Source organism: Rhineura floridana, chromosome 22 (assembly GCF_030035675.1).
Source record: "Rhineura floridana isolate rRhiFlo1 chromosome 22, rRhiFlo1.hap2, whole genome shotgun sequence".
In the NCBI taxonomy this organism is placed as follows: domain Eukaryota; kingdom Metazoa; phylum Chordata; class Lepidosauria; order Squamata; family Rhineuridae; genus Rhineura; species Rhineura floridana.
In genome coordinates, this window is record NC_084501.1 from 20,457,776 (window position 1) to 20,481,772 (window position 23,997).

A 23,997-nucleotide genomic window follows, 5' to 3' on the forward strand; every position below is an offset into this window, starting at 1 on the left:
GACTGGGAGGGCTCCAGGCCGGAGGAACCCACTAAGGCCCCTGGGGCCTCAACATGTAGGCCAGCTGATTCAATCTGGACATAAAACTCAGGAAGTCGGCGGTCACTTGGGATCCACCCTGGCCTGATGGCCAGATCCAAAAGTGGGCCACATTAACAAATGGCATCCAACGTGCGGCAGACAGGCATTGCTCTCCTAACAGAGGTTCTGCACCACCGTGGGTAAGTACTTAGCAATGAAGTGCTGGAAGTATTCATTAACTCCTCTGAGACACCCTAATCTGTACCTTTGATTGGTGGCAGGATTCATGAAGCCAAACCTGGAGAATTGGGGCAGCGGGAGCCACACTCTCCTGGTGTGAACAATGGATTGTCCTGCCTTTCAGATCAGGGGAGGGAGCTGAGCCTTGCTCTCTCCCCCCCCCCCCAGATGGGGTCCTGCTGGATCTGCTGCTCTTTCCTTCTCCTGCTGCTGCTGCTGCCACCACCCTTCAGCCCTGCAAGGGTGACCCACTTGCAGCCTCAGTGCAGGGCCACCATCTTTCAGCAGCCAAGTCGCTCCACCGCCTCTTGGCCTGGCTCCTGCTCTGGCTGGACCTTAAAGACCATGCTGGCAGCTCACTGTTTGAGGAGAGCTTCCTCCATGTCTCACCCCCTGCCCTGTTCTCAGGAGCGAAGATGTGTCTCCTCCGCTGGAGCAGGACCTTCGCGCAACTTACTCTGGCTTTAGCCTGCATTAGAAGCAACTCCAGATTGATTTGGGCTACATATCAAGCAAGAACATAGGTTTAGTTCAGGTTGCGCCTCACGCTTCCTCACTCATAACCTGAACGTTGCTCCTCTCGCTGTCGCAACCAACCTTTTACTGGACACAAGTTCCATGTGGCGAAGCCTTTTATATCCCAGCAGCCCACCCCACCCCCACCCCCACCCGCGGCAGAAGCTATTATAATAAAGATCTAAAGCTTAGAACAACAGTAATTTCTCAACAGCAACAACAGTTTCTCTCTCCCCCCCCCCAGGCTCTGGAATACATACAGGTTGCCTTCAACTAGTGAGTCCAGGGAGTAAAATGGGGAGGGGGGTTGTCAAGTCCCAGAAGGTGGCAAACTGTTGTCCTTTCCCCAACAATGAGGGGAGGGCTGGCATGTCCCATGCCCCCCACCCAATTCAGGTATGCCTGTCTAGTTCCAGAGCAAAAGTCTTAAAGGGGGCATTTAAAGGCCTCCAGAGGGAAATTCTTGACTTCAGGGAGTTGCTTTCGCAGACATTTCAGGGTCTCCCCAGACAAAGACACAGAATCTACTCCTCCCCTTCCTGTCTTCCACCAGGTTGCAGGTGCGAATAGCAGGGGAGGAGTTGTGTAGTGTTTTCACCGGCACCAGCTACGGCAGTGGGGTCCCTGGTGTTCACGGAGCACAAGTGGAGGGGAGAGGCTGGTTCCCCCTCCCTCTCCTCCCGCCCTGCCTCAGCCTTAGCTGAGGACGTCCAGGTAGACAGGGGGGGCCTTCATGAGGGCTTGCAGCCTGCTGTGGACAACCTTCATGTTCTGCCGCTGCTGGGGCTCCCTCTGCCAGCAGCTCTGCATGATGTCATAGACCTCCGAGGGACACGTCCGGGGCCTCTCCAGCTCCCGCCCCTGGGTGATGCATTCAATAGCCTGGGTGGGAGGACAGAGAGGGATGAAAGAGGCTGCTCGATCACAACCCTCGAAGGAAACATGCTTGCCCGGGACACGCTGCGAGATCCAAGGCGTCCGCCTTCGCCTGGCCCACTTCCCGGGAGGAAAAGCAGAGAGAAGCTGCTATCTGCCTCTGCTTGCCACGTTGAATACAGTTAGTCTGGACTAGACTGAGCTCCTCTGCCAGTTAGATGCCCCACGGAAGGCGTTTGACATTTAATTTGGGTCTCGGAGTCAGAATGATGGCCTTGTTGCCTGGGCCAGTGTGTCCCTGGCCATGGGAATCCCCGCTGTGGAGCCAGGGGGCAGAGAGGGCTGCCTGGCTTTCTGCCTGGGGAACCCGGCTCTGGCCAAAGGTGCGACTCCGACTCCAGCCCTGGTGGCTCAACCGGCTGCGCTGCAGCCTCATCCGATGGCCGGCTCACCTCATTTGTAGCTGCTCTCTCTCTGTTCCCTTCTCAAAGATTTTCAAGTTCTAATTCTAAATAAAATAGGCCTGACATTCTCTGGGTCCAAATCACCCTGCGTCTTCTAAGGCTGACAGTTGGTTCCCTCAAATTTTAGAGGATTGGCCCCAATGGGTTCAAAGGTGAGACAGATCCCCCAATCCCTCAGAAACACCTTTAAAAAGATAAGCCTGAATCTACAAATGTAAAACAATCAATATGAAAATGAGGGAATGCACACACAGGGAGCCCCACGGCTGGGCATGGAGGTCTGGCTGGCTCTGCCCCCTGGACCCACACTCTTCTCACCCACACACACATCCCTCCTTACCTCCGTGTTGGAAAGCTGGTACCAGGGCTGCTTCCCGTAGGTGAAGATCTCCCAGAGGACCACCCCGAAGCTCCAGAGGTCGCTCTCTGTTGTGAACTTCCGATACAGAATGCTCTCTGGCGGCATCCATCGGATGGGGAGCATTGTCCGCCCCCCCACCTGTGCAGGAGACGGGGGGGGGAGAGGGTGAGCAGAGGGGAGCAAGAGGGAAGGAGGAGGCGGTCAGGAAGGCACAAGTGGACCCTACCTCATCGGGCAGCGAGGTCTGGAGCAGAGGCCAGAGAGGCAGCCATCATCCTCAGGGCCCACTTGTAAGGAGCACCAACTGCCAGCTCCCTTGCAGGGCCGGGCTGGGCCATTTTGCTACCTGAGTCAAAGGTGGTGCCCCCTCTCCCCTCCCCAAGACCACATGCAGAAATTGACTGGACTGGTGTTGGAATCCTAACCAAGAATGGTGGCACCTGAGTTTGCAGAGGGGGCAGGGGAGAGACACTTTGCTCTCTCCTCCAACAGAGTAGAATCTCTGGGGCGGGGGGCTTAGGAGGAACAGCCAGGGGACTGCTGCCACTACACCCCCCAACTGCCACCTGAGACGCCTGCCTCACGTTGCCTAACGGTAGGGCTGGCTGCTCCTTGCAGGCTGACAGCCGTTCGCTCCATTCCACCCAGGAGTGCATGTGGTCCAGGCCCTGCAGGTGATGGGAAGTGATGATGGGCCACCTCTAACGAGGTCGCCTCATGGCTCCACTCTGGGCCTCTTCTGCGTAAAAATCATAGAGGCCACCCGTGGAAGAGCCACTTGGCTTCCTTGTAAACGAATGGAAAAGCCCTCCACTTTTCGCCAGGAGTGAGGGTTGGGCAAGAGGGCGCCCCGTCTCAAACACTCACTCCTCACTGCAGGGGAGAGTTACTGGAAGTGCACTTAAGAGAAAGAGGCTTTAAGTCTGTGCTTCGGGCCTTGGGAAGCCAGGAACTTTCCAGTCTCCTTCCTCCACAGACTTTCCCCAAAAGTGCTTCTCTCCCCCCCCGCTTTTAATTAACCGTTTAATGGCAGCTCCCCACCCTCCCCTCCTGCGTTTCCACTGACTAAGTGCTCAAAGGTTTTTCCACCACCGCAGGCCCCATTAAATATGAATAGGGGTCCAGGGCAGGAGCTAAAAGGGAAAAAGATAATCAGGAGTAGCCCCTTTGGGCTGCAGCCTGTCAGAGAGGTGAATTTCTTCAGAGCCCTTGAGGGAGCCAAGGGAAAGGTGGTCTGGGGCCGCCGGGAGCCCCAAGGAGCTGGAAGCGAGATGGCACATTTGCACCGCTGCTGCATGCTGCCCTCCTGGCACGGAGAAGATGGCTGGCTGGCAGAGAGGGTTGGTGGGTGAGAGGAGGCATTCCTGAGCATCGTCCCTCCCCCTCCCTCCATGTACAAATGTGGGAGGGGCAGCAGACGGCTCCTGTTGCCCACTGCTGGGACAAAACCAGTGAGATCCCACCTTTGGCATTTTGATTGCATCACAAAGGTCTTCTCCAGGTCCAGTGGGAGTACCAGGAGGAGGCTACGGCTATTGGGGGGGGGGCTTCCAGCAGAGGCTTCAGGTCAGCCAGAGACAAGGCCTTTCTTGTGGGACCTTGCAAGAGAAGCCTTGCAATTGGAGGCAGAAGGAAAAGGAAGAGGGAAACGAGGGAGGGATTTGCAGAATGGAAGGTGGATGGGTAGAAGTCTGGGGAGAAGCAGAAGGGGAAGAGGAGGAGGCAGCTGGGTTTGGAGGGGAACACCCAAAAGAGTCTGCAGGCCAGGCAACAGCTGCATCTTCATCCCTGCCTGGCAGAGGAGAGCCTGGCAAAGGCCCGGGCTATGAAGGGGGAGGCAGGGAGACCTCTAAGCAAGGGAGCAGGTCCTGGTGCTTGTAGATTTCTTTTCCTTTGGCACTTACCCGATAGTAGTCAGTGCTGTAGATGTCCCTGGACATGCCAAAGTCCCCGATCTTCACCACCAGGTTGTGCCCCACCAGGCAGTTCCGGGTTGCCAAGTCCCGGTGGACGAAGTGCAGGGAGGACAGGTAGACCATCCCGGAGGCAATCTGCGTGGCCACTTGCAGCATCTGGCTGAGGTTCAGCTGGCCAAAGGGCTGGCCATTGCCATTATCCAGTATCTTGGCATCTGGTCCGTGGGACCTGCAAGGAAGGAGGCTCAGTCTGGTATACAAGCCAAGCGGGCGGATGAGTCAAAGGCACAACACAACACAGCCCTGCTGTTTCTCATTGTACAGAATCAGGGCCACCTGTCTCAGTGTCGCTCTTAGATTTATTTTATTTATTGATCTATGAGATTTATATCCCGCCCTTCCTCCCAGTAGGAGCCCAGGGCAGCAAAAAAAAGCATTAAAAACACTTTAACACATCATAAAAACAGACTTTAAAAATATATTAATACAAAACAACAATTAAAAACATATTAAAACATCTATAAAAATATTTTTAAAAGCTTTAAAAACATCTATTTTTTTTTAAAAAAGATATATTAAAAAGCAATTCCAACATATTAAACGTCTTAAAAAGCAATTCTAACACAGACACAGACTGGGATAAGATCTCTACTTAAAAGGCTTGTTGAAAGAGGAAGGTCTTCAGTAGGTGCTGAAGAGATAACAGAGATGACCCCTGTCTAATATCTAGATCACTTTGGTACCTCCCCCCTCCCCCAAAAAAGAATCTCGTCAGAGGCCTCCCTAGCAGGGACGGTGCTTCAGAGTCTTTGCTTGGACATGGGCCACACACAGGGTTCATTTTTTAAATTCAGATTTGTTCCTGTAGGTCTAAAAGTGATCTTAAGTTTAGTTTCCTGGTCAGGATTGCCTGAAATGTACAACAGTCTTCAGCTGTCAAGTGTCCACATTTCTGTTACGTATTTCTACTGTCGATTGTGTAGCTGTGTTAGGTACATGTGCAAATGGAACCTAATACCCTTGGACATAACAAGAGGTGTGCATGCACACAAGTGGGTGATAAATGTGCATCCCTTTTTGCAAGCAGGTGAGGATAATGTGGATTCTATGTGCAGGTGCTCATCTGATGCTTGTTCAAGGGTCTGTTGGTGAGCAAGTGAGTGCAGGACACACATACACATATATGCTGCTGAGTGGAAAAGCCTGTAGAACTTTGTACCATTTCAAGTGCACACCAGAAGTGGCTGGGAAGGAGGGGAGGCCCCATTGACAAGGGCAGGGAATTGGAAGCAGGCAAAAACCCAGTTGGGGGAGGAGAGTCCTGTGCTGGGTGGATCAGACCAAAAAGGTCCACCTTACCCACCATCCTCCTCCTCTCCAGAGGGGCCAGCTTCGGAAGCGCACAAGCAGGGACATGAAAGCAGAAAGACCCCCCAACCCCGGGACTCTTTCCCTCTGTTGCTGCGGAGCCACTGGTGATTCTTCATGCGTCCCCTGAGAGGAGTGGGGTGGAGAACGTGGGCGGTACCCCCACAGAGGGTTTCTCTGGCCCTTTCCTCCTCCTCCCTCCCCCCCGTTCCCCAAGGTGGCTTTGCCCTTTCCTCACTTGACGCAGAGCGCAGCTGACAGTGGTGGATGAGGTGGCTGCGGTGAGCAGCCCAGGCCTCCGGTAAAGCGCAGCCATTAATGCCAAGTCTCATAACCATAATCATCCAAGCAGTGTGTCTCTGAGCTTGTCCCGGGGAGGCTAAGCGGGGCCGTTGGCAGCTCCTGTCTATTGGCAATACCTGGGGGGCCAATCGAAAGAGACTCTGCTTATTCCAGCTGATGGCCAATCCCCCTCAATTTGAGCCTCTCAGACAGCTAATCTAATCAATATTGCAAGGGAAGATTGCATTAGCTGGGGGAGGGGGCCGTCTAAGTTGCTGCAGTAATGGAGAGGGGGAGGGGGAGAGGAGGAAGCATTAGGAAGGGGGGGCAGGCTGCAAGAGGAAGATCAAACTGGGACAATTCAGTGCAGCCACCACCACCACCACAGGAAGGAAGGCACCAGGAAGGTCTTCCTCACACGGATGGGTGCCTAGGAGGAGGAGGAAGGTGGTGCCCTTTGCAATAATAGGGCAGGTTAGGGTTGAGGCTCAGGTGCACAAGCGAACAGGTACCAACTTCTGGGCAATTGGCACCTGTGCAAAGGCAAAGACACTGTGTGCCTACCAGCATCCTTGGGGGGCACATCTGCTGCAGACGGTGCACAGCGCCAAAACCCCAGGCAACTGTTGACATACAGCTTGCTTTTTATGAGGTATTTAGCTGTTTGGCTGTTAACAAACATTTTACTCTGCACTTTCCATCATCATACATGTATACAGTGAGGTAGTAGTAGGGGCCCCTCTGTGTGTGTGTGTGTGTGTTTTGTGTGTATAAACACGCAAGAGACAAACTGCAGGTGGTGTTTAAGTCGTACTTAAGCCCATTGAGATCAACGGCTATGACTAAATTAAGTCCATTGACTTCAACAGCTCTACTTTGAGTAGGACTAGGTTGGATTCAACCCTGTATGTTTGCATACAGACCACTATCTGTGTGTGTGAGCATTGCACAAACCTCAAATATGATGTCCTAGCAAAGGGTGCTTTTGAAATTCATCACATCATCACCATCAACATCATTATTTTAGTGTTGTAGTGATTGTTCTTTTTATTATGTATTATTGTTATGCTACAGTACTTGGGCTGTTTGTTTATGTAAACCGCTTTGAGCACAATTTGTGGAAAATGTGGTATATAAATAAATGGACTGTTACGTTGTAATTTGCATCCTGGGTATATTTAAGCACAGTTGCCTGGGGAGCATCTCCCCTTTTCTCAACCTGTTGCTTTAGTGTTGAACAAGAAGAGGGAGATCTAGCTCAACCAGCGCTTTTGCCTCCTTCGTGGGCTGAAGAATTACTGCAACGCGCTACCCGGGGCTGCTTCTGAAAGGGCCCAGATACTTCAGCTGGTCCAAAATGGGGCACCAAGACTGTGAACGGAGACTGGCCGATATAATCATGTTGTTGCTTTGCCATCCGCACAGCCTTTCAGTCCATTTCTGAGTCCAACTCAAAATGCTGCCCTTAACCTCTAAAGCTCTAGAATGGATCGGTCCCTTTTCATATGCACTTGCCTGGCCCCCAAGATCGTCTTCAGAGGCCCTCCTCTGATTAATGGGGAGAGGCAGGTGGTACTCAGTGGTGATGGCCCCGCTGCAGACAGCCCATCCGTTGCCTACATTGTGGTGTTTTTGATGCCAGGGGAAGACCTTTTTGTTTTCCCAGCCTTTCTGTTTTAAAAACATGCCCGAGTGCTTTAGATTTTGGGTACTGTTGACTTTATTCCAATGTTGTTTTAACCAGTATTTGATTTTATGTTCATGTTGCATTTTGTTGAACAAAAACTGTACATTGGCCAGAAACTTATTGTTAAGGGACGTTATAAAATGCTGTAAATAAAAGAAAATAAGAACAGAGAAACAGCCACCACTTACTGCTGTTGTCTGGATGGAGAGGCCTGGCTGGCCGGCAGGCAGACAGGTCATGTCCAGCTCCCTCAGGCCTTGCCCCAGCCAACCCTGAGCCCTTCCTTTCACCTTTCCGCCCAGCAGCAACCCACCTGAGGAAGCGATTGAGGTCTCCATGCTTCATGTACTCAAAGACCATGACGAGGGGTTCGCTGTCGGTGCAGACTCCATAGAACTTGACAATGTGCTCGTGCTGCAAGACTGTCAAGAGCTCTGCCTCACGCTGGAAATCCAAGCGGGTGTTCTCTGTTGCTTCCTTCAGGGTCTTTGGAAGGAAGGTTAGTCTGGTTAGTTACAGAAGCAACAGGCAGGCTGGTCGAAAATGGAAAGCTCTCGGGTGGGCAGTTACTCTTGAAGGAGTGGTGATCCATCTGCCCGGCCTGCCAATCCCACTTTTGCAGCAGGGAGACACAGTCTTGACTATTCTAACAAGCTAGAGTTTCATGGGAAAAGTCAAATGCTAAGTCTTTCTGAAGAAAGTGCCCCCGCCCCCCCGCGGGCCTGTCTTTGCATGCAGAACTCTCAGGTAAAGTCCTGGCCTGCTTGAGAAGGGTTAGGAGGTCCATAGGACCAGGCAGCACTTGCCTTGACAGCCACCAGCATCGTCTCCTGTGCAGGGCTGAGGTTGTAGCACTCGGCCAGGAAGACTTTGCCAAAGGCTCCCTCCCCCAGCTCCCATTTGAGGACGATGTCCCTGCGCTTGATGTGGTGGACGCCTGCAGAGAGAAAGAAAAGGAGCTCTGGACCAGAAGCCCCACCACTAAGATGGGGCATCCCGTGGCTAGGAGGAGCTCTCAGGGTGCATCCAGAGCTCCTGAGGGTCTGCCTAGGCAGGATGGTCACCTCCTACCTCCCCCGCCATGCTCATGATCTCAGACACTGGCACAGGTGATGGACAGGACCATCATCGCGGTCCAGCAGTGCTCATTGACCCATCTTTGCTCTGGGAGGCACAAGGCTGCCTCTGTGGCATGGAGCGCCTTCCAGCAGCTTAGGGTGCTGCGTCAGCTCAGCTGTGGGCTAATCCCAGCCTTATAGCTCCATGCTCTGATCACCTCCAGATTAGGCTACTGTAGCATGCCATGCATATGGGGTGGCCACTGAAGATGGACAAGAAACTGCAGTTAGTCTCAAACAGAGCTCTCTTAACGGGAGACTTTTTATTTTGGCTTTCCTAGACTAGAGTTCATGTCATCATCAGGCAAGGGCTCCAAAAGGCTTCCCTGCAAGGGCTTCTGGGCCATTTGGAACATTCCCCTGCCAGCCTGTCCCACCGGCTGCAAAGGGACTTTGGGGGCAATGCTGCTGATAAACTGCAGCCCCCTCCCTAGCGCAACCCCAGATGGGTCTTGCCAATATCTAGCCATGCTCCATTTCCACACACATGCAAATCCTCCTCAGCTTCATTGCCCCTTTCGCCTACCTGGGCCTGCAGTGTTCATGCATTAAAATGCCCAAGAAAGACCATGCCGAATGTAGCTGCTTCAGCTGTGGGGCAGCCCAGCACTCACATGTGTTGCAGAAGTACTGGGGGTTCTCAATGAAGTTTGTCTTGAGGGCATCCAGCTTGCTCTCTGCTGAGGAAAGGGGGGTACTGCCCCAGTTCATGAACTGCAGGGACATGGCCAGGTCGTCCTCTTGTGCCAACACAGCTGACCCTGAGGGGTAAAGTGGGGAACAGTGAGTCTCTGCTACAGGCACCTCCACACACACACCCATGGCAGGTCAGATGGGCTGGTGGTGGTACTGGAGGCTGGAGAAGCAAGTGTGATTCTCAGCCCTGATGTGGGAGGAGGAAGCACCATCATTCTGAAAAAGGCAAGGCAAATTGCAGCAGCACATGTGTGTGTGCACGCGCACGTGCACGCGTGCGCACACACACACACACACACACACTCCATCTGTGCCATTTTCTTTCACTGGGTGGCCAACCAGAGTCACCCACTGTGAGCGCCACCGAGGAGAAACAGCATTTGCTGAGTAGCAAAGGAAATGAGACCTTTGACATGGCCAGAAGTTCCCTGGGGGTACACGACAGCCATGGGATCTCACCACAGGAGGGGGACTCCTGTGCTCCATAATAAATCTTGAGGTACCCTTTGGAGGACAACTGAGATCAGCAAGGAATAATGTCTTCCCCAGGGAATCAGTGAGGGTGGTGGTGATGGTGTAGGGTTCACCTTTTCCAGCAGAGCCTCAGAAGATGACTCAGGGAGAGTCTGGGCAACCCCTGGCCAGTGACCCGGGTGCATGCCACCAGCCTGGCTGGGTTGCACAACTCCTCTTGGCCAGACCCTCTTGGAGACGCTCCCTGTGCCCCAGAGGCCTCCTGGGTGGCTAGTTAGATGGCCTCCTGGCTGCTTTTAGCTTCATGGTCCTAAGAGGCTGAGGGCCCATGAAATGCACAAGGCGAGAAGGCAAAGAGAGTAGGAGCCCATCCCCCTCCCCTTCCTGAGTAGGAGGCATTGGCAAGGGAGCAGTAACCAGAGCGTTTAAGCCTTCAGTAATTACCGTGAGAGGGTCCATAACCATCAAGCCTTTCCCCATGAATCTTCATCAACGTCAGCGCAAGGATGCCTGGCTGCAGGAACCCAGCAGGGGGAGAAAATGACTCCAAATCTATAGGGGTACCGTGTGTGTGTGTGTGTGTGTGTGTGTGTGTGGGCTATCCGAAGGCAGAGAAATGGCTGGAGCAGGACAAGGCAGGTGGAACCTCTCACACGTTCACACCTAAGCTAATGGCAAGAGCCAGAAGGAAGAGATAAGCGGGAGGCAGCCGATTCCCCTCAAACCAATGGAGTCCAAGGAAGGTGCCTTGTAGCCAGCCAGACCTCTGGGGCCCATCTAGCTCCATAGTGTCAACAAAGACTGGCAGCAGCTCTCTTCTCCCAGCCCCACTCTGGAGAAGCAAATGGGGACTGACCCTGTGTGCCAAGCAGGAGCTCTTGCCTCCTGGAGCCCACACTGACACCCCATCACCGGCTTGTTTTTCCTTGGTTCGGGCCCTTTTGAGCGCTCCAAGGTTAAATAAAATGTATAAAAGTTGGGAGACAAGAGGAGCTTATTGAAAAGACAGCTTGTCATTTATGATATCATCGGGTTCGAGAAACTGATGAGGACAACACGGGAAGAAAATGACGGAAGATGGGAAAAGAAGGAGAAGAGCCGCATGTCGCAGTGCAATAAGCTAGAAATCTCACTGAGGCAATGAGAGGAAGTCTGCACCCTAGCTCTTGTTTTCCCCAATATATACAATTACTCTTGTCTCCCAGCGTTTACACATTTTATTTAACCTTGGAGGGCTCGAAAGGGCCCAACCAAGAAAAACCGAAAGCGGCCTAGAACACTCTCTAGGCTGGCAAGTGGGAGTTTTTCTTCTGTGCCCCCCCAGCAAGGGGAGTCACAGCCCTGAGCATGAGTAAAACCCCAACCCTCCACCCGCCTGTCTCTCCATCTCTCTACAGCAGCATCACTCACCCCCATTGGCTGGGGCTGACGGGAGTTGGAATCCAAAACAAATGGAGGGCACCAGGTAGGGGGAGGCTATACCTATTCATTGGGGGCCCTGGGGTGGGGTTTGCAATGAAGAGGCTGGTCTTTGCAGCCAGCACTGGGGAATGCCCCCCTCCCCCCACTGATCCAGCAAAGGCAAGCAGGGCGATTTCTCCAGCTGGATGGAGGTGGCAAATGCAAATGGTCTGCCCTGGAGTGAGCCTGGGACCTGCTCCCATCTCGCACAGGCTCCTGCTGCACAACAAGTGTCTGCTGCTGCTACGTCCCCCTCCCCTTCTCCTCCTCCCCCCTCCCCCCTGGGGGTGATCCAGGCAGATCAAACCCATTTACAGCCTGAATCAATTCCAGCAGTGAATTAGCAGCTGATGCCCTGACTAAAGGGGGGAGGGGGAGAAATACTAATGAAATGGGGTGGAGAATATGGAGGGAGTCAGCTCACTCCCCCATGCCATTCACCGAGGGGGGGGCACAGCCAAGAACAGTAACTCTGTCTCTGTGTCAGATTTGCTTAATATGTTTTAAATAATGTTTTTAACATTTTAAAAAAGTTTTTAAAATGTTTTTAACACTGTTTTGTCTTAATGTATTTTAAGATTTGTTTTTATGATGTTTTAAAATGTTTTTAGTGTCTTGTTTGCTACCCTGGGCTCCTGCTGGGAGGAAGGGCGGGATACAAATTAAATAAATAAATAAATAATAATACATAATAAACTATAGGTGGCCCAGGAAGGATGGAGGTAGCCACTCTCTGCTGAAAGCTGCATGGCAGGGAAAGGTCTAGAATGATCCAGAAATATTACGTTGGGGCAACGGGGAGACACACAATTTCTCCCTGAGCGAGAGGGGGCGGGGGGTGGCGAGGACATGTTTACCCACACATGGACTTTGCTGATGCTGCCTCTCCTCACTTTCCAAAGGCCGGGGGTTGCTATAATGAGGGGCAGCGCAATGAGGGGCTTTGAAGGTAAGACCAGGGAGGAGAAAAAGCCATTTCTTATTAGTGGCCATTTAGCCACAACAAGCTCAACGAACTCTCCAAGTTCAGAGGCAGCCAGTGGCAGGAGAGTATGCGGAGGGAGGGAGGGAGGGAGGGGGCGACTGCCGTCCAGGTTTGACTGTGGGCTTCTCAGAAGCACCAGCCAGGCCCTAGACTGGGTCAATCAACCCCCGGTGCCAGTGAGCAGGGCTCTCATAACATAGCACCCCAGAATTTCCTTCTGCCTCCCAACTGCTACGGGTACCATGAGCAGGCAGAGGTGGCTTCCCTTCCCACTGGCTGGCCACGCAAGGGAAGGAAAACAGCCTCGGTCCTGATGCCGCTGTCACAAACGAAGGTCTTCCTGCTCGGCTGGAAAAACCACTTTGCTTGGGAAGAAGAGCATATAGACGAGCGAGCCTTGCTGCAGCAGAGCCAGCGTGGCTTCTGCAAGGGGAAGTCCTGTCCCATTAATCTATTAGAGTTCTTTGAGAGTGTCAACAAGCGCATATAGATTGAGGTGATCCGGTGGACATAGTGAACTTGGACTTTCAAAAAGCCTCTGACACGACTCCTGAGTGAGCTTAGAAGTCATGGAATAAGAGGAGAGGTCCTCTTGTAGATCAGGAATTGGTGAAGTAGCAGGAAGCAGAAATTAAAGGACAGTTCTCCCAATGGAGGGCTGTAGAAAGTGGAATCCCCCAAGGATCGGTTTTGAGACCTGTGCTGTTTAACTTGTACATAAATGATCTAGAGTTAGGGGTGAGCAGTGAGGGGGCCCAGTTTGTTGATGATGCAAAATTGTTCAGGGTTGTTAAAACAAAAAGGGATTGCAGAGAGCTCCAAAAGGACTTCTCCAAACTGAGTGAATAGGCGGTAAAAAGGGCAAATGAAATTCAGTGTAAATAAGTAAAATTACTCACACTGGAGCAAAAAATCTTAATTTTACATACCGTTTATGCTCATGGGTCTGAACTTGCAGTGACTGACAAGGAACCAGACCTTGGAGCAGTAATGGATAGCTCGATGAAGATATTGACCCACCGTGCTGCAGTTGTGAAATCGGCAAATTCCATGCTAGGATCATTAAGCAAAGGTACTGAAAATAACACCGTTGCTTTAATAATGCATTTATATAAATCTATGGTGCAGACAGAGTTGGAATACTGTCTACAGTTCTGGTCACCTCACTTCAAAAAGGATATTGTAGATCTAACAAAGGTTCAGAAAATGGCAGCCAAAATGATCAAGGGGATGGAGTGACTCCCTAGTGAGTAAAGGTTGCAGCATTTGGGGCTTGTTAGTTTAGAGAAAAGGTGAGTCAGAGGTGACATGGTAGAAGTGAATAAAATTATGGATGGCATGGGGAAAGTGGTTAGAGAGACGTTTTTCTCCTTCTCTCATAACACTAGAATTCGTGGCTATCCAATGAAGCTGAATGTTCAGAACAGACAAAAGAAAGGGCTTCTTTACATAGCACAGAGTTAAACTGTGGAATTTCCTCCACAAGAGGCAGTGATGGCCACCAGCGTGGGTGGCTTTAAAAGAGGATGAGGCAAATTCATGGAGGGAAAGACTATTGATGGCTACTAGCCACAATGGCTATGCTCTGCCTCCAGGCAGAGGAAGTAGGCTTCCAAATACTGGTTGCTGTAAACTACAGGAGGGGCGAGTGCTCTTGTGCTCACGTCCTACTTGTGGGCTTCCCATCAGGGGCATCTGGCTGGCCACTGTGAGAACAGGAGGCTGGACTAGATGGGCCACTGGCCTGACCCAGCAGGCTCTTCTGATGTTCTTATGGGTCTTGATCAAGGCCCTCATTCCCGATAGCAGCTTGCAAGGGAAGAGGGAAGGTGGGAGGGCATCCACACCACATATGGGGGGCTGACTGGGAGGGAGGCTTACGGTTAATTCCAAACTTGGAGTGTTGTCCACACTTGTTGAGGATGATCAGCATGACAGAGAGGAAGATGCAGGCACATACTGCCAAGACCACAGCCACAGAGATCTGGAGGAGGAAGAGCAGAGGGTCAGGCAGGAGGAGCTGCCCACGGTCTCCCCATAGCTACTGGCCTTGGAAACCCTCACCCCAGAGGAGGAGGAGGGGGCGGTGGCAGTGACAGAGCTTACAGCCTGTGACAGCAGTGAGGTTTACCCTGCCCATGCATCCAGAAACTCCTGCCTGGGGTCACTTTGTAGATGCTCAAATGCACACCTTTCTTTCACGCCAGCTCAAATGCTCTCTGTTGTGCCCTAAAGGAAGCCCCAGTCTGGTCTGCCCGGCCCACACAAAGCCCTGGGTGTGAGCAGGGTGCCTGACCTCCACAGCTGTACGGGCCATGTGGCCTCTCCACCACCTGTGGCAGCCAATTCGTGCCCCCCGGCCCTGCCCCTTGCAGCCGTTCCTCAGGGCCTCACCCCAACGGTGTGTTCCTCTGAGGTCTCCACGGGCCCTCCTTGCTCAGTGTTGTTCCTGTCACCTGTTCCTGTGTGAAGAAGAAGCAGTGGCGGGGGTCACTCAGTTCTCCCACGAGGTCTAGGGTGCCACTGGTAGGCAGGCAGCCAGCCCAGAATGTCCCCTCTGCTGGAGGGATTCCTTTGGGAACTGTCTGCTCTCGCAACACAGCCAGCCCCGGCCAAGAGGCACATCCCAAGGCACTACATTGTGCCGTGCCTGCACTGCAAACCTTCAGCTCAGTTGCTCATTTCTAACACTGAGGTCGGTGCCCCCCACATCCTCCATCGCCCCTGTCTGGGGATCCTGTGGTGTCCTCTCCTCATGTCCAGTTGCAAAGAGAGCAAATGTTTCCCAAATACTTACTCATTGGTGGCAGTGAGACTAATGCAGCAGGAAAGAAGAGGAACAGCTCAGTCAGCATTTGTAGGCCAGAACTCCAAGCTCCCCGCAAACAACTCCCTCCCGGCTCATGTCCCACAAGCAGTTAAGCCATGAGAGAGTGAGAAAGATCAGCTGGTGTGGCTGAGCCCCAACTCTGGCAGCCCACAGACCCCCTCTTCCCCCATCCAAAGCAAGAGAGGAATCTTCTCTTGTTGATGAGCCAGGAATCCTCAGGATGGTGCAACTGAGCTGCGAGAGAGCCTGTCACCTCTTTCTGTGGCTTTCTTCTTTCCCAGTAGCGAAGTGCAGCAACAAGAAGCCAACTTCAGCCACCAGGCAGGCCCTCCCTCCGGTGTCAAGGCTAGCTTGCAAAAGAGGGCCTCTTACCATGGATGGGCTCCTCTGGACGGAAGCTCTCATCAGGGGCATCCATGAAGTGCTGGGAGGTGGTGAGGGCATCTGTGCCCAGAGGGTTGTGCACCAGCAAAGTGTAGTTGCCGTTTTTGAGGTGAGTGGGCTTGTTGAAGCTCAGGCAGCCATGCACCACCGTGGAGTTGTGGTACCCGTCACGGAAGAGATCAGTGCGAACTAAATCATTCTCCTCCACATCGACGGAGTTAAACTGCCAGCGGATCTCGGGACTGGGGTTGCCGTCCACCGAGAAGGGGATGCATGGGTGGTGCAAATGCACAACTGTGCCCACCTCATGGATCACAGCAGGAACTGGAGAAAAGGGTGAGGGAAGCATCAGAGCCTCTGTGGCTTGGGAATTGGAACAGTCCTCATGCCCCTCCCCTCCCCCATCCCCAAAATTGCCTGGCACTCCAGAGGCTCCCAGATTGGAGCTTCATCTTGCTAATGGGGCAATCAGACATTCCCAAGCTGCTTTTGGCAACAGGATTCCATATTTACAGTTTCCCCTTGAAAGGGTAAAGGCGGATTGAACGGGGCAGGTGGGAAAGGATGTGGTGAGACATTTTGGACTCTGGGAAAAATACATGTGTGTTCAGAACTCATCCTGCAGTAACGCTCCTATCTGGAAGCACCGCAAGTCTACTGGAGGATGAGTGACATTTTACATTTTGTTTTTTGGTTTCATTATTGACATTTTCAGAAAGGACTGTGCCACTTTGGGCAGGAGAGTACCAGACATTTTCATTTACTTCTTTTTGTACTCCTGTGTATTAAAGACTCCTGCAGGGACAGTCTAACCCATCAGGGAGAAAGATGCTAACCCAGCCCAGTGTCTTTGCTGTGCTTGCTCTCTGACTGCAAAGAGCTTTTATGGTAGGGGAATGTTAAAAAAAGGCACAGTCTGAAAGGAGAGGGCCACCTCATTATTGATTTATTATTAAATTTATATCCCCCCTTCCTCACAGTAGGAGTCCAGGGCGGCAACTGGCTCTGTGTTTAGAGGTGGCTATATGGACTCTGGCTGAGACCGTCAGGCATTAGCTGTGCATCTATCCTAATACCAGAGACAACCCTGGGAGTTTAAAAGGGTCCATAAGCCCAGGCCCTGCTCCAGGCTGGTCATAAGAACATCACCAAAATTAGCACCAGAGTTTCCACTCCCCTTTCCCCTTCCCAGTGGCCAGGAAGGGGAGTTGGTGCTGGGCAGCCCTGCCCTGCCCTGCCCAGGAGGGCCTTCTTTCTGTGAGCCAAAGCGGCCTCATGGAGAGTGGCCGTACATGTCACATTCAGCTGGGCCGTGTCCTCGCCGACTCCTGCCTCGTTCTCTGCCTGGCATGTGATATTTTGGAGGTTGAAGTCAGAAGAGACGTTCAGGATCTGCAGCAGGAGTTCAGACTCCGACTTCTGCACGGACAGAAAGCACAACCCAGGTGGGGTTTTAAAGTCTTGAACTGGGTGGGCTAATCAGCTTCCTAGACGGCTCATAACTGAACTCTGAGACCATCTAGGGCAGAATGTGAGGCCTCCCCCCCCCGTTACAGCTATTTTGATTTCTCTCTTGCCATGCTTGAGAGGCTTGGGGCTGGTCTAAGAGGCACCCCCAATCCCTTGTCTCCTCACTGGTGCATAATCACCACTCTGAGCGTAATAAGGCCCTTTGGCCAGCGTGGTGGGTCTTGCCTCAGTGATGATGGGGTGAGGATCAGACCCAACGTCCGGAACCTTCCAGTGTACATCTGGCCGTGGCTCTCCTGTGAAACTGCATGTCAGGTTGACACTCTCGCCCTCTCCCACTGGGTCCTGGTTGTACTCAATCTTGACCCTTGGGATGTCTGCCGAGAGAAGGGATAGCGGGGAGAGAGACGGCTCAGGCAAGGCTCTCGGCAAGATCCTCAGGGCCTTCCCAATCCAGGGACGGATGCTTGCCCTCTCCAGAGAAGCCGCCTGGAGGGTCAGAGGGAGCCCAGAGCATGCGGGACAGGGTGTGGCTCCAAATGTGCACAAGGTAAGAATGAAGGGCGGAGACGGCTGAGGGTTTCCAGTGGGGCACAGCGGCATGCAAATGCCCCCTTACTTACCACAGGCCACAACGCTCATGTCAGCCACAGGTATCATACTGTTCTCGCCTTCTGCCATGCAGTGAAAGGACTGGTTGCCTGGCACCTCGACCTGCCGGCTTTCCTGCCACAACTGCAGCCACCGGAGCTGACAGGTGCACTGGAGGGGGTTCCCCACAAGGACTCTGTGTGGGAAAAAGAGAACTCCTGGTGGGATGAAGCTGTGCCCCTCTGGGGAGGCCAAGCTCGTAGGGAGGCCCATAGCTCCAAATGAGGAGCTTCGTCACGTCCTGCAGAAAACTCGAAAGGAATCCATTTACCCCTAGCCATAGTAATGTAAAAAAGCCCCACAACTTTCTAGCCCTTTGCAAAAGTGTAAAAATGCATCACAAGTGATGTCTGGCGCTGTTACAGAAGCCATTCTGTGCAAGTCAAAAAAGAAGATGTTTAAAAGGCGGTTTCCTCCTCCATGCTCTTTAAATACACACTTAAGACAAAGTGGATCTACTGAACTGCATTATGGAACAGAACAAAGCTCAGTGCAGTTATTGTAAATTAATGAACCCAGAACCAAGGATGGTGGTGTGTGTGGAGCCGTGACCCTCACCCAGAACATGGATAAAAGGGTTTCTGTCATTCAAGAAAGAAGCGCTGCCATCTGCTCGAGGTGGTCACCACCACCAGGCCCTGCTCTTCTCTCTGCTCCTCCATTCATTGGAGGTTTGGCGAGAGGATGGATCCTGGGATTTGTGAGCAGCTGAGGGTCCATTAACTTACCATTAAACATGAAATGGTAAGGAATGTACTGTGCTTGTTCAGGGCTATTTCAGAGTAAATTAAGAAGCTCAAGAGTACCAAGTATTTCAAAAGCCATCAACGATTGAATAACATGATGCAGAATGGGGAACCTTCTTTGAGCATGGGCTGGCATCCCACACAAGGCATTTGCTCTCTTGGCTTGACCAGAAAAGACTCATGGCCCCAGCCCATGCAGAGACACTGGGGAGGGGGGCAGATGCAAAAGATCACGGGGGTGGGGACGGGAAGGTCCTGCACCTTTAGAAGGGGAGGAGGAGGAATTTCTGCCGGCCTAGTAGCAGCTCGCCATGCAAGTTACACCTGCTGAAATTCCCCCTCTGACATCCCCCCTCGGCGCTCTTTTGCATTTGGCCACCCTACTCACAAGCAAGCCCCGCTGAGGAGTACGGTGGCTCTCACTCCAAGGTGAGCGTGCCTCAGTTTCTCTCTTGCTCAGTGACTCAAGTGGTCAGAGTCTCAGGCAACATTTGATTCCTTAATACAGTTTCCAGAATTTTGTGGATGGTGCATAGGAAGGTACCATCTTGGCCAGAAAAATAGAAAAGGGGGCCTAGTCCTGGACACCTCTACTCAAAACAAGTCAGCCCCTCCAAATTCAATAGCCTGCAGGGTATGTCTGATCACAACAGCCAGTCAAAGCTGAGGACCCATCAAAATATTTGTGATATCTGCTTCCACGTGGCAGAGACAGCGCTGGAATTCATCTGGGGGGACCCTCCTGTGCCCTCGAAAACAGCACAAGCACAAATCCAACAGGTGCAGCCCCCTGCTCTGTCTCGACATTTTAGCCCCAGAGCTGCTCATGATAACTGACAACTTTTTTTATCAAAAATTCAAACAGCATATGACTTGATGGCTTTATAGGCCCCCTCCAACTCTGCTGTTCTATGACTCTATAAAAACACAATTTGTTGCAAGCCAGGTCAAATTCAAAGAAGACAAAACCAACCATTCAAATATAGCATAAATTCAATATTACAATGAAATAATTGTCCAATGAAGAGCCCACCTAACCCTTCACTGCCAGGGAGGCCTGAGGGGATGCAGCTTAAATGCTGTTCAGGATCCCTAACTGGAAGTGGAGGTGGGAGGGGGGGGGTCAAGTGAGATATATGGATATATATCCCTGAAAAGATCTCAAAGTGGTATATGGAAGACTCTGACAATAAGAATCACATTCAAGCCTGGCATCAGCAGCAGAAGCAGTGCAGTGCCCTCATCCTGCCCCCCTGGTGCCAGGATTATTCTGGTGGCATTTCCTGCCCTCCTCTTTAGCCTTGCTCCACGTGGCCAGCGAGGCAGAGGCTGTGTCGGTGGAATATGTGTCTGAACCTTTAAAGGCACAAGGGATGTCCACAAGTGTGTTTTTCCCTTTCTTTGGTACAGAGGACAGGATGCTTTTACAGCAGAGCAATTAAAGGCAGAACACCTAGGGAGCTTACACTATGGTGTCTTTAAAACCAAGGCACTAGAAATTCAACAGGTGAAGCCTCTCCCTGCCTGTTGAAGCTCAGTTCGTATTGAGGCATTGAAAGGCCTTGCTGACCCTCTTCTGCCCTTTCTTGAGCAGAGGGTTGGCAGGATTCTTCTCTCGTAAATCTTGCCTGGTTGGCTTAACCGGAGATTTGACTTCACTCCCCCCCCCGCCCTTGTGTCACACGAGGAAGCCCAGGCAGATGTCTGCCGCTCAGAGAGGGAGAAGACCCCCTCCTGCCCTCAGAAAGACCCTTTATTGGGGGAGGGGTGCATTCTTCATGCTTCTTATGAACAAGCCAGATCAGATGCCATCTCCGCCCCCCCAAGGAGAAGACTCCAAAGCCTCAGCAGGACAAGATGAGGCAGCATCCACAGGAGGGGGCCCATGAGAATGTGGGCTTGGCACTGGAGCTCCCAAAACAGCCCCCACCCACCCAAAGTGGCTCCAGACCAGAGTCCGGCCTGCTGGGGCGACTTACAGCTCCTGGAGACGGAGGTGGTGGAAGAGCTTCCAGGAGAGGAACCGCAGCTGGTTGAAGGCGAGGTTCCTGCAGGGGAGACAAGGGGATGCCTCATTTGCCTGGGTCTCTGCCTGCCTCTCTGACTACATGGCAGGCAGAAGTTAAACAGGTGTGGCCTCTCCTGGCTGGGACTGGCGCAGAAGCCTCTAGTCAGGAGAGCAGCCACTGACCAGATCTTGCAGTGCTGGGAGGCGGAACGCTGCCTCGGATGCCCCTCCACAACCCAAGGCCGCAAGGAGGACAGAGCAGCCCCCGACCTGGTTTCTTGGTGCTCCTCTTTGGAGCCAGACTCTCCACCTGCCCCCCTCAGGGCCTGGAGGCTCCCTGCCCTCCACCTTCCAGCCTGCACCATGGCCTGACGTTGCTGGGCTCCCCGCTTCTCTTCTGTATTGTGACGCCCCCAGTGGCTCCCATGGATTTACCCTGTATGGACCTCCCTAGCCTGTTTGGGTCTCCTAACCCTCGATAGACGCAAGGGGTCTTTGTGTGCCAGAGAGCTTTCCCCCTCCCACATAATACTAGAACCGAAAGGGTGGGCTGGGCTGGGCTGGGGGCACCCAATGAAGCTGAATGTTCCCAGTGAGGCGTCTGGTTGGCCACTGGGAGAACAGGATGCTGGACTGGGTGGGGCCCATCTGTGGCTGGATCCAATAGCCGCCAGGCTCTTCTGATGAGAGTCCAAAGAGCAGCTAGCCAGTGGCAGCCCCTGCCCCTCCCCGACATGGCTGATCACCCCAGGTCAACAATGCCAGTTCTGCTGAGCCCCATGGAGGATTGGGGCAGGAAGGGATGGGGCCGAGCAGGGCAGGGGCCTGCTGCAAGGCCAGGTCAGCAGCACTGCATGGGCGCAAATCAATAATTCCCTGTTGCACAAGGACATTAACACTAACAATGATTAACAACGTCCCCCCAGCCCAAGTCTTGAATGAATCAGGGGGAGGAAGAGGAGACTGGCGGGGGTGGGGGGCAGAGGAAATGGGGATTTTCCATCTGCTCCATGTAAATGATCTTGAGAAGGCAGAAGGAAGATTGGAGAAGGGTCCCATATTTCACCCCCCAGATCCTGGTGTGCTTCTGTCTTACACTTGGGGCAGCCCCTCACCACCCCATTGGGAAAAGCTAGCTCAGGGGCCAGAGTCCTCCCAATCACACATTTGTAGGGAAATCTTCCTGATTCAGGGTGGTGGCTGCTTCAGTTGGCTGGCCAAGGTTGTGCGCGCCCTACCAGTTGACTGGCTGTGGCTCAGGCCGTGTATCAAGCCACACAGTGGGCCCAGTCTGCAGCAACCCAGAGTCCACAAGGGCTACGTGGACAGCGGGCCTCAATGGAAAGCCCACTGCAAAAGGCTCTCAGAAGCCGGGCAGGCACCCCCTCTGGGTGGCAGGCCCCCCATCAAATTGCCCTCTGTCCCCCCCTGGACCAAGAAGGGGTTCAGGGGCTGCTGTGGAGGGGAGGGTGTGTGCAGGAGGTCCCTACAAGCCTCACAGGAGAGGGAGGGGGTTGCTGAGGGGGGCAGTGGGGGTGCCACTAGACAGTCCAAGTGGAAACTGAGGCAGTTCATGCTCACAGAATGGGGGGAATGACAGGAAACAGCGGCCTTCTCCAGCTCACCATGTTCCCCTCTGCCTCCCCCCCGCAGCAAAGTTCTTTTGCCCAGCAGCCCAGCGGCTGCCAGGGACAGCTTTCTGTGGGCTGCATCAATTTCCCCTCAAGGGACAGCTGCTCCCAATCAATCCCTCCTCTAAATTGGGGCTGGGGCGGGCGGGCGGGGAGAGTGAACCAGCCTAGGAGCAGAGGAGAGGCCTGGGGGACTTCCCAGGCAAAGCGAAGTGAGGGGAGGGGCCTCAAGGTGGCCCCCCACACTATGAGGTAGATTACAGCTGTGGCTCAGGACCAGAGGGCGCCACTCCAGCCCCAAACAGGGGAGGGCACAGCAGTCCCTTGCTGCCCCACACAAGACACAGGAAAGGCCGGGACTAACTGAAGCGGCCACTCACACGTGTGTCAGATTCGGGCTGCCTCTGAAGGCGTCTGGTGCAATGAACTGCAGCTGAGTCTTTGAGATGGTTCTGCAACAAACAAGCAAATTCAGTCAGCTCTCGGTGCCTCACCCTGAAGCTGCCACCCCAGGAAAACCCAACATTTGCCTTAGAGGGGAGCTTGAATAACACCTTTACCCCACAGTCCCTCTCTGGGCCCAAAGAGACAGTGAACAGCTGAAGAGACAACGGCTGAATCGTCCCTGCCTGAACGGAGCGCAAGATGGGTGCATCCCACAGTCACAGGCAGGCGTCTGCACTGGAAGTGGGGAGGGGGGTCCTGGCAGGGGCTTCGAGGCCATGCAGAAGCTATCACAGGGCCACTCAGGCCAGAAGGGTTGGCCAGAGGGCAGGTGGCGCTGCGTGGTGGGAGGATCACCCATGAGGCCCTTTGTCACCTGGACCCACCTCAAAAGACAACATGCAGAGCTTCCCTCCCCTCCTTATAATGGGACAAAAGTTCCCAGCATGTAGGGTGTGGCTGTCCACTGTCTCCTCTGCACAGCCTTTCCCTGAGATCATTCCCAGGAAAAGGGCGGATGGTGCGCCTGTTCCAGAGAGGCCCGTTGGACCATCAGGCTCCGTCCCTCTGCCCCACATCTGGAGCACCCCAGCCAGGGCAGCTGCTGCTTGACCAGCAGTGAGAAAGCCCCCCCCCCCGTCAACAGTGCCTGAAATGTGGACGGGAGAAGCTGGGAGGAAAGTAGAAGCCACACCCTTTGAGGGACTGTTATGCCACATTTTATTATTTATTTATTTATTGAATGTATACCCCGCCATTCCTCCCAGAAGGAGCTCAAGGTGGCAAACAAAAACACTAAAAGCACTTTAAAACATCTTAAAAACAAAAGACAAGTTGTGGCAGGAACATCCCACTCTATCAGAAGGAGACCCGACCCCCCCCCCCACAAACAGGGATGTAGTCATCCAGGATCTCAGGGGGTCTTAGACCCCCTACATTTTTGGGAGCAGGGTCCCAGCAGGGTCCCTATGTTTCCAGCATCCTACAAGCCAATCAGTCTGAAAGGGGAGTATGTTAGCCACTAAGAAGAGTCTTCTAAAGTGCTTCCTTGTCTTTTCCTGCTGATTGGAGCCAATCAGAGTGAACGGAGGTGAGTCAGCGGCTGAGAAGACTCTTCTGAGTAGCTAACACTCTCTTGTTTCATGCTTATTGGCTCCTAGGGATGTCTGTTGTTGTGGGTGGAGGCATTAACAGGGATCTCATTCTCAACCCCACAACAAGAAAAGGGGAAGAAGGGGGTATGGCTGTGACTAACATGAAGGTACCCTGCACTTCTGAATTTGCCACTACACTACTGCCCCCAACACACACTTTTGGGCCAGCCACCTCCATGGCCTCATCACAGACAGACTGTCCAGCCCACCAGCC

General features: G+C 53.0%; 1 protein-coding gene across 3 annotated transcripts in view; it reads right to left on the bottom strand.

Annotated features, from left to right (window-relative positions):
* Positions 1-939: 939 nt before the first annotated feature.
* The window catches only part of NTRK1 (neurotrophic receptor tyrosine kinase 1), a 36,588-nt gene continuing 13,530 nt past the window's right edge, over positions 940-23,997 (bottom strand). For 2 of the 3 annotated variants that reach the window (XM_061605728.1, XM_061605729.1), the window contains exons 3-16: positions 22,566-22,637; positions 20,526-20,594; positions 17,773-17,936; positions 17,375-17,526; positions 16,972-17,098; positions 15,668-16,003; positions 14,860-14,927; positions 14,347-14,449; positions 9,464-9,610; positions 8,538-8,668; positions 8,045-8,217; positions 4,383-4,623; positions 2,458-2,616; positions 940-1,659 (exon numbers count right to left, since the gene is read on the bottom strand). In XM_061605728.1, coding sequence (XP_061461712.1) covers positions 1,474-1,659; positions 2,458-2,616; positions 4,383-4,623; positions 8,045-8,217; positions 8,538-8,668; positions 9,464-9,610; positions 14,347-14,449; positions 14,860-14,927; positions 15,668-16,003; positions 16,972-17,098; positions 17,375-17,526; positions 17,773-17,936; positions 20,526-20,594; positions 22,566-22,637 — 2,128 coding nt within the window. In that variant the 3' untranslated portion in view covers positions 940-1,473. Of the gene's footprint in view, positions 1,660-2,457; positions 2,617-4,382; positions 4,624-8,044; positions 8,218-8,537; positions 8,669-9,463; positions 9,611-14,346; positions 14,450-14,859; positions 14,928-15,667; positions 16,004-16,971; positions 17,099-17,374; positions 17,527-17,772; positions 17,937-20,525; positions 20,595-22,135; positions 22,213-22,565; positions 22,638-23,997 lie in introns of those variants that run through there. The other variant, XM_061605730.1, reaches the window with a different exon arrangement.